General features: G+C 39.2%; 2 protein-coding genes and 1 long non-coding RNA gene across 4 annotated transcripts in view; 1 reads left to right on the top strand and 2 right to left on the bottom strand.

Annotated features, from left to right (window-relative positions):
* LOC115239326 (pro-resilin-like) overlaps window positions 1-5,581 on the bottom strand; it is a 7,043-nt gene extending 1,462 nt beyond the window's left edge. For both annotated transcript variants that reach the window (XM_029813801.1, XM_029813800.1), the window contains exons 1-2: window positions 5,411-5,581; window positions 2,353-2,529 (exon numbers count right to left, since the gene is read on the bottom strand). In XM_029813801.1, the coding sequence (XP_029669661.1) occupies window positions 2,353-2,529; window positions 5,411-5,569 (336 nt within the window). In that variant the 5' untranslated portion in view covers window positions 5,570-5,581. The remainder of the gene's footprint in view (window positions 1-2,352; window positions 2,530-5,410) is intronic.
* LOC115239329 overlaps window positions 1-15,071 on the top strand; it is a 44,676-nt gene that overhangs the window by 11,776 nt on the left and 17,829 nt on the right. The gene's annotated exons all lie outside the window — the stretch shown is intronic.
* Window positions 10,603-15,071, bottom strand: part of LOC115239328 — a 20,240-nt gene continuing 15,771 nt past the window's right edge. Inside the window, exons 4-6 of the mRNA XM_029813805.1 lie at window positions 14,365-15,071; window positions 12,472-13,805; window positions 10,603-11,106 (exon numbers count right to left, since the gene is read on the bottom strand). Coding sequence (XP_029669665.1) covers window positions 10,915-11,106; window positions 12,472-13,805; window positions 14,365-15,071 — 2,233 coding nt within the window. The 3' untranslated portion in view covers window positions 10,603-10,914. The remainder of the gene's footprint in view (window positions 11,107-12,471; window positions 13,806-14,364) is intronic.

A 15,071-nucleotide genomic window follows, 5' to 3' on the forward strand; every position in this document is an offset into this window, starting at 1 on the left:
TAGGGAGACGATGGAAAACGGGAGAGGGCGGGAAAGGGAGAGCGAAAAGAAAAATGTATATATAGAACATTCCCACCTTGATAAAAGCGAGATAAACGTGAAAAGGTAACGAATGAACGTATTAATAATGCGACGCAACCTCTCGTCAGGCGAGAGACGGCACTCTTTTCCTCGCCCCGGTAAAGTGGAGCGAACGATGCTTGAGAAGAGAGGCCGCGATTTAATCTGGCTCACGGCGCACACCATCATCGCCGCTCTACCATCACCTTCGCAGCAACTCGCTCGCTCGCTCGCTCGCTCGCTTGTTCGCCGACGGGCAGATTCGCGAGTGCGCATCTTGCCGAGCGCTCAGATTCCCCGGGACGATTAGCTAACCAGCAATAACGATTTACCGTGAATTATGCCCGCGGTCGCGGTTCACCCTATTAATATTGTTACGTCATACCCGTGTGGCGCGTTTGCGCCACGCTTCTCTTCTCGCTCGTATATACCGGATTCGAATTTGTAGCATCGTCTCTCGAACACTCGGGACATTCTCGATGCGTCGCGTCGATCCTTCTCTCGAGGTTCACGTAATCGCTCGAACAATGCGCCGAGGTATAGGTAGGGTACTAATCGAGAGCAGAGAACATATCCTTTGATCGTGTATTTTTAACCGAGTTGATTGGATTTGTGCAAGGCGTCTCTTGCGCAAAAGCTCTTTGCTCTTGTGCGGAGATATTACAGGGGGATTCTTTTTTTCTAGTTCTGGATGTGTGAATCGTGAGGAGAAATCAATTACGGAGTTAATTATTCCGCGAAATGCATTTCGCTGCCTTTATCTCCGAGACGACGCATACTTTTTTGCGAATGTAATCCATTAGACTTTTTGTTGCGATAGTTAAATTACTTTAATAAATGGGTAAACAATATTTAAACATTTTGCATACGTTAAAGTATTTCGACACAAGCGAGCTCTTAATTATACGCAAGCGCTATATCGTTATATTAATCTATAATTATCGATTGATCTAATTTGCACTTGGTTTTCAGATTAGTCATCGAAAGGTTCCCTTCCGGTGATGAAACTAGTAAAGATAAACATCAGTGTGAGAGGTGATGCAGCCTTGATGTCAATAATGACTCGAAGTAAATGGGTAGCGTAGATTTCTTACGATGATACCAGTTCTATAGATCGTAATTATTAAAGATTACAAGAGATAAGAGAAAAACATTGAGACATACACGCGTATATGAAAAAGTATCTCAAGATTCATTATCATCGGCCCGCAAAAAGCCCGCGAGATCACTGGGCAAGAAGAGTTCGGTTCAAGCTCAGGTTTGCACTCCACTTTAGGCAAAATTTTGCCTAAATAATGAGGTCAGACAGTTCTTTATCCGAAAAGTTCAATGTTACTTCCAAGACACAATCGAATCTGGATCAGAGGTGTTCAACTCTGACCTCGGGAGTGCCTGGCGTTTTTGCAAGAGCCGTCAAATTGATCGGCGATACGTACGTACGTATATTAGGAACGGGAATCTAGATTTAGAAAGCAACATTGAATTACCCGAACAAAAGAGCTGTCTGTCTCTTTCGATGACGTAACATACTTTTTCACGTTAGTGCTTCGTATCGCGTAATCGTCAAAATCATCGACAACGGAATATCACTGGCTATCACGCGAGTCATCATAAATTTCACGAAATCGAGAACTCGAAAGTCATCCGATCGTGTTTTCTACGTGAGAGATTTTCTAACAAGAAAATACAAGTTCCTCCCCGATGTGACGATCGATACTAATAACTTTACATCATTTTACGAACAATTTATCGAAAAAACGCACCCCGTTTAATAACGCAACAAGCATCTGACTTCATTACGATCTTGCAATTTGAGGCCTGATTGCGTCAAACACGCTGCACCGGCTATTGAAATGTTTAGCAATCATCGAACGAAGATCGAACATGGTAAACCGAGATTCAATCTCACGTTATGTCGGATAATATTTTTAATCGAACGTGTGCAATATTTTGTACCTGTGAAAATTACTATCTTGACATTTTACTGATATATCGGTATTATCAGTGCGTAAATAAACGAAAAGACTGATTTTAAAATGATTTTAACAGAACACGATGAGACAAATAATTTACATTAAATAATAAAATTGTAAATGAATATATCGTTAATGATCAATAAGAAAAGATCCATTCTTATCTCATAAAAGGTCCGAGAAGGTAAGTGGAAGACTGCAAAGTTATAATGAAGTTAAAGCGAAGAGTTACTGGGATGAATGGGATACATTGTCTTCTCAATCATGCGTGCGACTTCGCTGAAGGCTGCTTAGAGTCTCAGATATATATTACAAATACCTCATTATCTGCGTAATCTTGATTATCATGCCCATCATAATGGCCCCCGAATCCGTTCCCACCACCTTGTGCCCCATGATGATTTCCACCTGCGTAATTTCCGGGGACGCCGTACTGATTGCTGAGGGGTGGCTCGCACTGCACGATGCTGATGCTCGCCATCAGGGCGAGCAGTATCTTTTCAAATATATTCATTAAATTAATAAATATAATAATAATGTCAATATATATATAAGCTTCCTATTTAAAAGCATAAATATTTAAAGTGCAATGAAATACAGATATTTAATATTTAATAATTCTGTATAAAAAATAAATATTTGATATTCTGTCCTCAGATTAATAAATATTTAATCTTATAATAAAAAGAGAATAAATATCTCTATTGATTTTATTTTTTTAATATTTACTACAAACATAGCCAAAAAATTGCTTGCAGTAAGGTTTCAAAAAGTTTCTCAGGTGATTTGGGAAATATCTTTCTTTTCAAGATTATCTAACATAAGTGTAATAATTGAGAGTAAGACCGAGTGTGAGAACAAAAAAAAAAAGGATTTTATCGTAACAAGTTGACGTGTAAATGCTATGCGTAACAATAACGTTAAATGTATAACGAAATAATAAGCGAGCTCGCGCGAGGCAGAGAGCGAGTGGTTAAAAATGTACAGTCGACGGACGGGTGTAATTAGTCCCCAAAATATTTCCGATGACTTTCCGTGGGATGCTTTTCATGCGTCAGATGAGAACGTCAGATGATCAGCGACGCGCGCGTTGCGTAGGCGGGAAATTAGAGTCACGCGCTTCTATCTTTTCTTCCCTCGCCGTTTCTACGCCGTATCGTGAGAAGGTGCACGATATTACATCACCGGCACTTTAAAAACTGACGCAAGACTAAACATAACTGTAAAAGAATCAGCGAGCTCTTAGGCACATAATCATAAGTGACTTTTCTTCAAGAAAACGCATACATTTTTTTTTTTTTTCAGACAATTAAGCAGCTGCATTAACACGCTAACGTCTAGAAATGAGAATAAACTCCCGTGCAAACGTAAATCAATTTTATGCAATGTCGCGACATTCGCATTGAGCCGATACTTATGAAAAAAAAATGTATATTTTTGATTATTATATTTATTTCTTCTGTAATTATTATTATTAAATCAAACAAATTTGCATCAAGTATTAATCGTTGTATATAAAATTTTACTTGTTAAACATACATTTAAATTTTGATCGTACACATTAGATGATTTTTATGTATGCACTTATATATATTATATATAATATATATATTTGTGATTTTTATATATGTATGTACATAAAAATGTTAATATGAAATATATGCGATATGTATATTTATAAAATTTGTGAGCGAAAGAGAAATTGTCGATAAATCTTTAGAGTAATTCTCATTCAACAAACCATTATTTTCCAAGAATAAATACTATTAATGAGAACAATTCGAATTAATGGCAACTTCTTCCGTACCAATTAATTAATCACATTTCTCTGCTCTAATGAATAGAGAAATGTAATGATTGTGTACATTAGCATAATCATAATGTATCTCAACGCGTATCTTGTACGAATATGTAGATTAAATTACGGTCTTGGTAATGACAATGTTAGTGTGTTAGTAAGTATGTTAACATTTATTACATGGTAAGATGTAATCTACATAATCTTTCTCTTACTCCAGTTGTTATCACTTCTTCGTATTACCAGTTTAGTTTTGATTACTGTTTTGCAGAGTTTAAGACTACTTGCAGATAGACTAAAAAATTTTTTGGCTCTCTCACCCCTTTTCTATCATAATAATTTTTTTTTGACATTTAACGTTTGCAATCAAAATTTAATGCAGCAAACATACATGTTTAACATGTAAAATTTTATATTCAATAATTAGTAATCTAAATTTGCTTTTAACAATTACAGAATAAAAATATATATATAATAAATCAAACATCTTTTTAATTACATTGCATATTTTATTTTGCGTTTTTCGAATTTTGTCTTATCTTGATCGCGTAAAAAACAGTCCAACGTCTTGTTAATTAACAGAATGTTAATATTTATAAATAGATATGTATTCTGTATTAAAAAATATTGATTTACCATTTTTAATTTCAAAAACACAAGGATTGAAAGCGATATCAATATTAATATTTTTTAAAACAAAGAAAAAGAGAAAAATGGATGAAATGGAATGAAATATATACACGTAACGTTAAACGAAAACACTTAAATAACTTATTATATAAATATGTTTCAGAAAAAAATGTACATCTCCAAAATTTATATGATTAATTACTCGATATATATTTTTTACATTCCATTTTTATGCCAATAAACTTTAAAAATCAACCCCAGATCTCATTTCATAAAATTAGAAGACTTGCAATATTATATCGAAAATGTATAAAAGAGAAATATAATGTTAGTATTCCGTATAATTTATATAAATAACGGCTAAATAAATAAAATGAGAAATAATTTAAAACACAAATTTAAAAAAAAATTCGGAGATCTGTATTATTACAGATCTATATTCTTTCTTGATCCGTATCCTAGGAAAATTCTCATGCACAAGTGAGATAATAAAACATTTACCTTGTCTCAGTTTTCTCACGGTACAAATTGTTCCCCATCTCTCCCAGTTTCAGATTAAGATCTTAAAATTTTGATCCGTCACTAATAAACATGTTAGTTGTTTTGAATTAGAAATTTATGTCACTTGAGTACATGTTGTTGTTATGTGCTTTTACAAGTAGCATTTACAAGTCTCTCAGTTTTACGAAACGAATCCGATACAGATACCCGGTGTCAATTCGATTAACAGTTTAAATTTTTATCAAAAGCTCATAGCGGACCGTCATTTCGTTTGATTGGACACATTTACGATGACCCCCGGAAGCACACCCGCGATTACATGGCGGCCAAAAAAAAGAGAAAGGGAGAGGGAGGAAAAAAGTTAAACTGATCGTAACGGTCGATCGATTTATCGTAAAAACACGTATCCGACACTATCGTTCGCTACCCTCGTCACACGGGGGATTACCTGTCGCACTATCAAATCCATACTCGGAGAACAGTGATCGCGGGGGTGGGTGATGACGGCGGTGGTGCGAGACGACGCGTCAGACGGGTATCGTGTAGTAGAGAGGAAGAAGAGCACCGAAGACTGAATGCTGAAATATGGTGACGTTTCGGTGGGCATACCGGTGCTTATATAGAGAGAGCTCTTTCTCTTTCTCTCTCTTTCTCACTCTCGACTCTCCGTTTCCACGCCGCCGGAGAGGATCCGTTTCCTGTCGCCGCCACCACCGCCACCACCACCGTCGTCGTCGTCGTCCTCCTCGTCCTCGTCGGGGAAGCGTGCCGAGGGATTCGCTCGAGCGGCGTAGGCATCGGTATAAGAGACGGCGGCCGTGTGTACTCCAGTTCACATAGGGAAGCCGCGCGTGTGGAAAGCCCCCGCGGCTTCATTTTCCATTGTTCTTAGGCGGCGTGCGCGATTTCGGGGAGAATGCCGAACCGCGAGAAGAGACGAGCGAGGACGCGCGCCTCGAGGATAGACGAGATGAAGCGGAGTCGAGACGAGCAAGCCGCGGAGAAAGCTGATTACTTCATCGCGTGGGACAGCCCGCGGCGCGGCGCGCCTCTGCTCGCCTTCTTCGAGCGAACTAATTAGGCAATTGAGACTTAATTAAGTCGCAGGACCAATGGACGCGTATCCGCGATCGACGGTTCACGGGAATCGGCGATCGCGCTCGTCCCCTGGCTATCGAAAGAGAAGGAGGGAACGCGATGATAAAGAGAATGGCTTGCACTGACAAGTTAAACAGTAGCAAAAACATTAAAATGTTTTGCGAAAAAGACTTGAATGCCATAGAAAATTAAATATTAAATAAAAAGAAAGAATTGAATTATAATTAAATAATATAATATAAATTATAATTAATTAAATAATAATTAAATATTAAATTAAATTTTAAATACACTAATGGAGTTACAGATAGAATCGTGAACTGTTTAATTTAGGAGCGTGCATTTTATGCAAATTGCATAAAAGAAGTTAATTAGACGGCTAACGATAAGGATTTCTATATCGGAACTAAACCATCGAATTTAAATCTCGATTTGGCTGATATCGCAGAGATTTTCGATGAGATATCGATATCGCATCGCGAAAAAGAAAACGCCCTTCAATCGGAAGTACAGGCAGGAGGAGATACGAGCAGCGAGTGAGTGACATCGCTTCTGTTTCAACGGTTGCGCAAAATCTCGGAGGCCTTAATTATGCAGGACATGCCCGCACGTTCGCTCCGTAAATCCTGCCTTTCGATCTCCTTTGTGACGCGTCGTCAAAGCGTGCGCGCGCGCCTGAGGAAGGGCCCACGCTCATCTGGAGCATCGCTAACGACGACGCGCTCTCACCTCTCTCTCGTTCTTTTTTTTTTTTTTTTTTTCTTTTTCAATACGCACGCCTCTGCTCGCCTTCTTCGAGCGAACTAATTAGGCAATTGAGACTTAATTAAGTCGCAGGACCAATGGACGCGTATCCGCGATCGACGGTTCACGGGAATCGGCGATCGCGCTCGTCCCCTGGCTATCGAAAGAGAAGGAGGGAACGCGATGATAAAGAGAATGGCTTGCACTGACAAGTTAAACAGTAGCAAAAACATTAAAATGTTTTGCGAAAAAGACTTGAATGCCATAGGAAATTAAATATTAAATAAAAAGAAAGAATTGAATTATAATTAAATAATATAATATAAATTATAATTAATTAAATAATAATTAAATATTAAATTAAATTTTAAATACACTAATGGAGTTACAGATAGAATCGTGAACTGTTTAATTTAGGAGCGTGCATTTTATGCAAATTGCATAAAAGAAGTTAATTAGACGGCTAACGATAAGGATTTCTATATCGGAACTAAACCATCGAATTTAAATCTCGATTTGGCTGATATCGCAGAGATTTTCGATGAGATATCGATATCGCATCGCGAAAAAGAAAACGCCCTTCAATCGGAAGTACAGGCAGGAGGAGATACGAGCAGCGAGTGAGTGACATCGCTTCTGTTTCAACGGTTGCGCAAAATCTCGGAGGCCTTAATTATGCAGGACATGCCCGCACGTTCGCTCCGTAAATCCTGCCTTTCGATCTCCTTTGTGACGCGTCGTCAAAGCGTGCGCGCGCGCCTGAGGAAGGGCCCACGCTCATCTGGAGCATCGCTAACGACGACGCGCTCTCACCTCTCTCTCGTTCTTTTTCCTTTTCGCGAATACGCACGCCGATCCCTGAAAGGTGTCCTTGAAAGATCTCCACGCTCTACGCAAGACACCGGCGTGTCATCATCCTCCCTGTAATATTAATACGACGTGCACCGACGTGCAACGACCGTAACGATATGCTAATGCCGCAATACGTACGTAGCTCGTTACGTCAAGTAGTTAGACCGCGTAAGATCCGAACGGCTTAACGGGTTAACCCCTTTCGCTTATGGCGGGATCCAATTATGGGCATACTTCATCTTCGCCGTTGTTCAACGTTACAGAAATGTATGAGAGAGATTTGCGCGCGAGATGCTCGATAGTATGATCGGTGAACGGGCCGATATATTTATCGAGAATACACAAATCCTTCCTCTACGAAAATTCAAATTCGCGCGTCTATCTTTTCGCAATTTTTACGATTAAATTATATATCTGAATAAAGTTGAGATTCTGCTAAAATAAAATGTACTCAAAATTAATTGAACAAAAGGATAAAGGAAGTGGTTTGTACATGTAAAATAATTGTATCGCTTAAAAAACAAAAGTTTTGATTCACGATTTTCATCTGAATTATCAAGTCCATTTTTCCGGATCGTATTGTTGGTCGAGGAACACATTATCGTTTGGATTTAATGGAAGATGTCAAAAGCAATGGGACCACCCAGTCGGATTGTGTACGGCGTTCTTTACACGCGATAGAATCCCGCGGAGGTTTATTTGCTTTTAATGACGTTCGTCTCCGTAAGACAACAGCTCATATTCGCGAATTATCCCGCAATCTGTTGGCGGGTTGACGGCGCATTACGTGAATCGCGTTTAATACATCGGTCGACTCCATAAAGGCACTTATAGATAGCAGAAACGTTGTATACATCACGCGACTCTTGAGTAAATTTAAAGCATTTAATCCTCCATCACTCGAATCAGTTATTAAATTATCGTTTTTTTTTCTTTTTTTTTTTTTTAATTTTGCAGAGAATTAGTGAAATTAGTTGCATAAATGCATGTATAAATTACTATTAGATTATTATTTTTATCTACACATCTATTATATGTATATCGTCTCGAAAATATATATGGATAATATAATTAAATGATTAATCTATATTATATCTTTATTATAATACAATAAAATTAATATTATTACCTACTACATGTAGGGCGAGATTCGTCTCGTACGCAACGCGATCATCTTCGAGGAACGGCCGTTGCAGCGGATAGGGCGCCCGTGTTAAGGCACTTAACTCGGCTTTTCTAAGTGATGCGTTTCTCGCGTTGCTTGCTTTCTACCTGGAGAGCCACCGGTCAGAAATGCCGCACGGTGATACAATCTGATTTAAATTTGACGCTATTTGCTCTTCTTACCTATGATTACCTAACGGCGAATAATTCGTTTTGCAACACGCGCCGCGCACACGGTCACGCAATCTCTCCCTCATCAGCGTCCACCACCGGGGATCCACCTCCGTGCGCATAATCTCGGATGATGATTGTCGATTCATGCGTCTTGCGAGGAAAAAAAGCGCGGATAAGTAGCTTCGCTCCCGATCGTTGAGACTCGAGAGAGTGATATCCTCCGAAATTTTCCGCGAGATGCGATTTTACTCGTAGCATAGATCTCTCTTCTCGCGCGCTTGCAATAATTTTTCTTTCACGGCTTGAATGATACAGCTAATTCCTCAATAATGTAGCAGAAACGTATTTTGTTAAAATTATGCATCCGACAAGTCTGTTTCGTTTCTCGCGTGATTTTCCCACGCGAAAATTTCCATGCGATCTTGTTCAACATGATTAATGTCGAAAGAGGCCGAGCATTTCGAGTCGGAAAGTTTCTTTTACTTTTAATCTCAATTTTCAATTAAACTCCTCTTTAAATATTTTAAGCAAATCATCTTCTTTTGAAATTATTTTATTTAATAGTTTTATCGAACCTTCTTTAAGTGAAACTATCCGTTTACTGTCTACGTAAGATATAAGAAAAGAGAAAGATATAAGAAAAAAAAAAAATTTACCCTATATAAATTAAATCTATCAAAATCCTCGAAAATTAAAAAAATTAAAGTTAAAAATAGGAATAAAATTGACAATCCGATTTACATTTTACAGATAATTACAGAGAATAAGATGTATCTATTCGACGGGCGAAAAATTGATTTTATCTTTACTTTGATGCGTGCGCTTCTCGCACATATATCAATATCATATATAAACAGCTTATTTGCCGGAATGCGCGATCAAAACGCGTGAAGGTGAGAATCTTTTTTATACGGTTCGTTAAGTTAAACGTACAAGTTATTAAATCGTCACATTACATGTTTTTGAATAGTAAATTTACGTTAAATGGGTAGAATTACATTCAGAATGTAATTCGCAAACGTGTGCACATTCGGTATTACGGAAAATCGTATTGCGGTTCGTTGAGCGGTACGCAACGATGCTCTCAAAGATATATAAAGTGTTGCCAAATTTTATCGCAAATAGAAAATGCAGTCGGCCAGACTGAATACGAAGCAAATTGGGTAATGTGGGAAGGAAAAAATGTGCTCCCCCGCAGTGTTGTTGTAAGAGCTGTAAGAACCGTAATAGGCTTTCTCGCCCCAAATATTGCAAGAAATATTTAAAATAATAAACATTTTTTATATACACACATATTTTTTTATATTTTATCGATTGACCGAGCAAACTGCATTGAGATGACAAATTAAAATTCTATTTCTATACTTTGTTAGCGCATATTTAATCGATATTAAAGACAATGTTTCAGAGCTTATTTTCTATTTATAACACACTATCTATGTCGATAATTCAGCTCTCCAAGTATTGTAATATCATTGTAAATTCATGTATCTACTGCAGGTACAATATCTACTAATAATAACTTGGAGACTTGTAAAGATATATCGCAAAGAACTGATGAGACGCACGGTAATAGTCAAAATTTAAGAGATTATAATATATAATAACTAATATAAACTATAAAAAAACAATTTAGATCACTATTAAAATCAAGATAAATTAGAAAACGCAAATTTCCAATAAATACATACAAAATAAAATGATAAAATTTGCATTACAAAGCGAATCTTTTTTGTTACGAACGAAGAATTGTAAATTAATCCTTCTGTGTCGATTCATCAGTTTTCATTTTTTTTATAAATCCGAATAACGCAAGACATCTAAAATATTTCTTTTTCCTTTAGATATCTAATACATAACGCCCTTTAAACGCTTTGTTACATGTCTACTATTTAAATCGTGCTATCATAAACGATCGCGTTAATTCTCCACTTGAGTGGCGGTCAACTCATCGTATTGTACGGACGGTACCATAGGCGGCTTGAAGCCATACTCCATCTTCGACTGTCTGAAACTTCCGGGATAGACTTGCGTTTCCGGCTGCCTGGACCTCCTCAGAGCGGTGGTAGTCGCCGAGGGTTGCAAACTGCATTGAGATGACAAATTAAAATTCTATTTCTATACTTTGTTAGCGCATATTTAATCGATATTAAAGACAATGTTTCAGAGCTTATTTTCTATTTATAACACACTATCTATGTCGATAATTCAGCTCTCCAAGTATTGTAATATCATTGTAAATTCATGTATCTACTGCAGGTACAATATCTACTAATAATAACTTGGAGACTTGTAAAGATATATCGCAAAGAACTGATGAGACGCACGGTAATAGTCAAAATTTAAGAGATTAGCGCTGTAAATCGTTATATAAAAAAAAAAGATTTGAAATTTTTACGATTAAATATAACAATTAATAACATATCTCTATATTTACGGATAATATTTTTAAACATGTATTTTTATGACATATAAAAAGGAATAGGGAAGAATATCGAAAAATGTGAAATAAATGACACAGTGAGAAGAATATACGAAAATAAAAAATATATTGTACAACTTACATATGCATATTTAAATATTTTGCATGATATTAAAACAACGATATTAAATCGATAACTCCGAATAACGATGTCAATTAGGCACTCGTGGTATAAAATACATTGAGTTCAGCGAGTTGTTCTTCGTAGCATATTAATTTCGATCTTTACTTCGATCTTCCACAGCCAATAATTGCTAGTTAACTGAATAAAACTTCGGTTTTTCTTATGGTGATCAACGTAATTGTGGCTATCTCTTGAATCAATCCGCCGTTGTAAACAAATAATATTTATATCTTTGTAGTTCATTTATAAACTCATGTTTTGTTGCGGTAAAAAATAAAGATCTTATTATTCGGCAATTAAAATATTTTGATAATTGAACCTTTCTTTCGTTATTTTATGTGAAGCAGCTCCGAAACAAGATGCTTACAGTATGCCGGTTAGTAGCCTAAAATCCTTTTCTATCTTTTCCAATCGAAAAACTCGAATAAAGAGACTTTTGAACATGATATCATAACAAAACTAAAACATGATCTCTTAACGGAACGTAAAAACATAAACACTACTTGCTCTTGAACGCTACGATAAGTGTGCTTCAACTTTAAGCGCGTAAATCGGTGCCTAACAAATTCATATTAATTCTGATAGCATCATAAAAATTTTTTTCTATCAAGACGAGTCTTTAATATGCAATTAAATTACTTTTAATATTTATTAAATTTAAGTAGTTATTATTTATACGGTCAACAATATTATAGTGAAAAATTGTAAATATTATTTTTGCGCGAACTATATATATATTGCTTTACTTTCATTATATTATTCAACAATATTTTGCAATAGCAATTTCAGGTATTTTCATTTTACGCTAATTTAAAATATAAGATATAACGTCTTATTATAAAATATATAATATATAATAACTAATATAAACTATGCGCGGAGGCGCGGGACCCAGGTACTCGTCGTCCTTGCTCGCCTTGGGTCTCTCTACCAAATTGTACACAATCTGCTGTCGGAAGGGTACCGCCGCGTACGTCGACGATGAGACTGCCTGTGGCCGCAGCACCACGTGGCTATTGTATTTCCTCGGCAGTATCATCAGTTTGACATCGGTGAAGGGCACGTAGCCCTTGCCGACATCGATATTGTAATCGTACATCAACGGTCGGCCGTAAGGAGGGATGCTGTGTGACAACTGCGACGCATTCGTCTCGCTCTGCGGCTCGAACGCGGCGGAATCGCCGCTTCCGCGAGGAGTCGCGGAGGCCTTTTGTCGATGCTTGGATTGAATATCGTTGAGCTTGCTCGTATCGCTCGAGCCGCCGCTGTCGACCGGTCTCTCCGCGTCCGTGCGATACGGCCGGGAGGCGGGTGATAGACGCGCGGGTGTCGCTATCGGCTTCTCCGTCGGCTTCTCCGGTAATCGTAGTTGCAGCGACGGATACGGAGCAGGCTGCACCAGCAGCCGCTGGACCGCGTACGGCACTCTCCTCTCGATCAGCCGCTCGACGTGGATCGGATAGATATGCGGCACGCGTATCTGCTTCTCGACCATCGGCATTTGCACGTGCACGGGATACAGCTGCGGAACCGCCACCGGCACTGGCACCTGCAGCCGCTTCTCGACCACCCGTTCTACTGGGAACGGCACTTTTCTCTCGATTACCTTCTCGATCTCGATCGGGTGCGGCACGTGAACCGTCTTCTCGATAATCTTCTCGATCGTTGGGTAGGGCCGTGGAATCGGAACCACGAAGGCGTCCTTCGCGGACGAGCCATCGGGAATGATCTTAAGAAGGAGCTGCGTCTCTTCCGGTCGTCTCACGTACGGCGTTCGGAACTGGTGATCGATTGCCGGTTGCTGACTTGATTGCGGCAGCTGCGGCGGCTGCTGCTGCTGCTGCTGTTGCTCGGATCGATACGTCTCGCTCGCTGATTCCTGCCTCGTGGTACCTGCATAGGTGAGGAACTTTACGGCGTGCGGTGACGCGTTGCCGTTATCCTTAAAGCTATGTCGCACGTTGGACTGATCATACGACGTGTCGTCGAACTGATTTGGTACCAGCAGGACCGGCTGCACATCGTTGTACTTGTACGGTTGATACTCGACGGGTGCTTGCTCGGGGCTCGAGGTGTACTCAGCGATCACGGACGAGGCCGTCGGTTTACCGTGGTCATCCTCGAGAGCGTTGTATTGGTGTCGGGTGAGTTTCTGCTCGGACGCGTGCGGTTTAATGACACTCCTTTCGACACTCTGTTCGTTACCTGGAACGGAAGTGTCCTGCATATCATCGCGTTGTCTGCCGCATTCTTCTCTCGCGGGTGAAACCTGGCAATTTGCGCGATGCGTGCTCCGATCCGTAAAATGCGCGCGTATTATTACGCGCATTACATAGACGAGCATTAATTTCGACGTTGCGTGTTAACGAAGCTAGAGCTTGCGTAATACATCTCTTCCGCGAATTTAACGAAAGTTAATATTTCTTCAAAACATATTAGCACGGTTTCTTAACTCTATGAACCGATAAATGCGATAACTGGATACTATGGCGAAGAGAATAAAATTAATAAATAAAAATAGAAAGTACGCGCGTTATCTCATCACATTTTAAATGCTACAATTAAAATTTAAATACTTTTTATAAATTATCTATTTATGGGCGCATTCAGCGGACTCATCAGTTGAGCATCGTCTTGTCAACACTCGAAGTTGATTTGTTAATACTATCCAACTATTGAGTTTGCTGAATGCGCCCAATTTAAATGGGATAAGTAAGAAATCAATCGATAAGGAAAGAGATCGATCGATATAATTTTACATTACCTCGATAAACATTGTAATTCGATCGTGATTCTGATTGCTCATCCTGACCATACGGCTGGTTCGATCTCCCGATATTGTTCGTCTCGATGACGCCAAGGTTCGAGGTCTGCTGGATGTATATCGGAGGATAATGGATCTCGTGCACCGGTGCGGTGTGGTAAAGTTCGACGGACTTTTGAATCTCGACGGAATTCTCGGGTACCTTTTGCGTGATGGCCTCAATCGATGACCTCTCTCCCTCTCTCTCGCGTTGAAAACTCTCATCCTTATAATCCACGCGCGATCGATTTTCGATGTCGCTCTCGACGAATTTTTTATCTACCGTCGACAAACGCTGTAGGTCGTCCTGGAGGTAATCCTGGAGGTAGTCCTTGGTGTTCGTCGCGGCGGATTGCTCGCTGTCGTCCATCGAACCTATCTCACCGGCGTTCACCAGAGCGATGCCGACCTGCAGCGGGTTCAGCATGATAGAGGAAGTTTTTATGCCGTTGGAAGCCGCGGGTCTGGAGCCTTCGGCGTAGCTTCCCGTAATTTCGACGTTCTCAACCGACCTGAACGCTCCGGCCTCGCTGTCGTCGAGATAATCAACCGTCATCTCCGAAGTCTCTCTGTCAGTCAGATCAGGTACTACGATGGGACCTGAGAATTTCACCGGTTGCAATGACGGACTGATTTCCACAGATGTGGACGATGATACTCGCACGACG

This window comes from Formica exsecta, unplaced genomic scaffold, assembly GCF_003651465.1.
Source record: "Formica exsecta isolate Colony F162 unplaced genomic scaffold, ASM365146v1 scaffold3703, whole genome shotgun sequence".
Taxonomy (NCBI): domain Eukaryota; kingdom Metazoa; phylum Arthropoda; class Insecta; order Hymenoptera; family Formicidae; genus Formica; species Formica exsecta.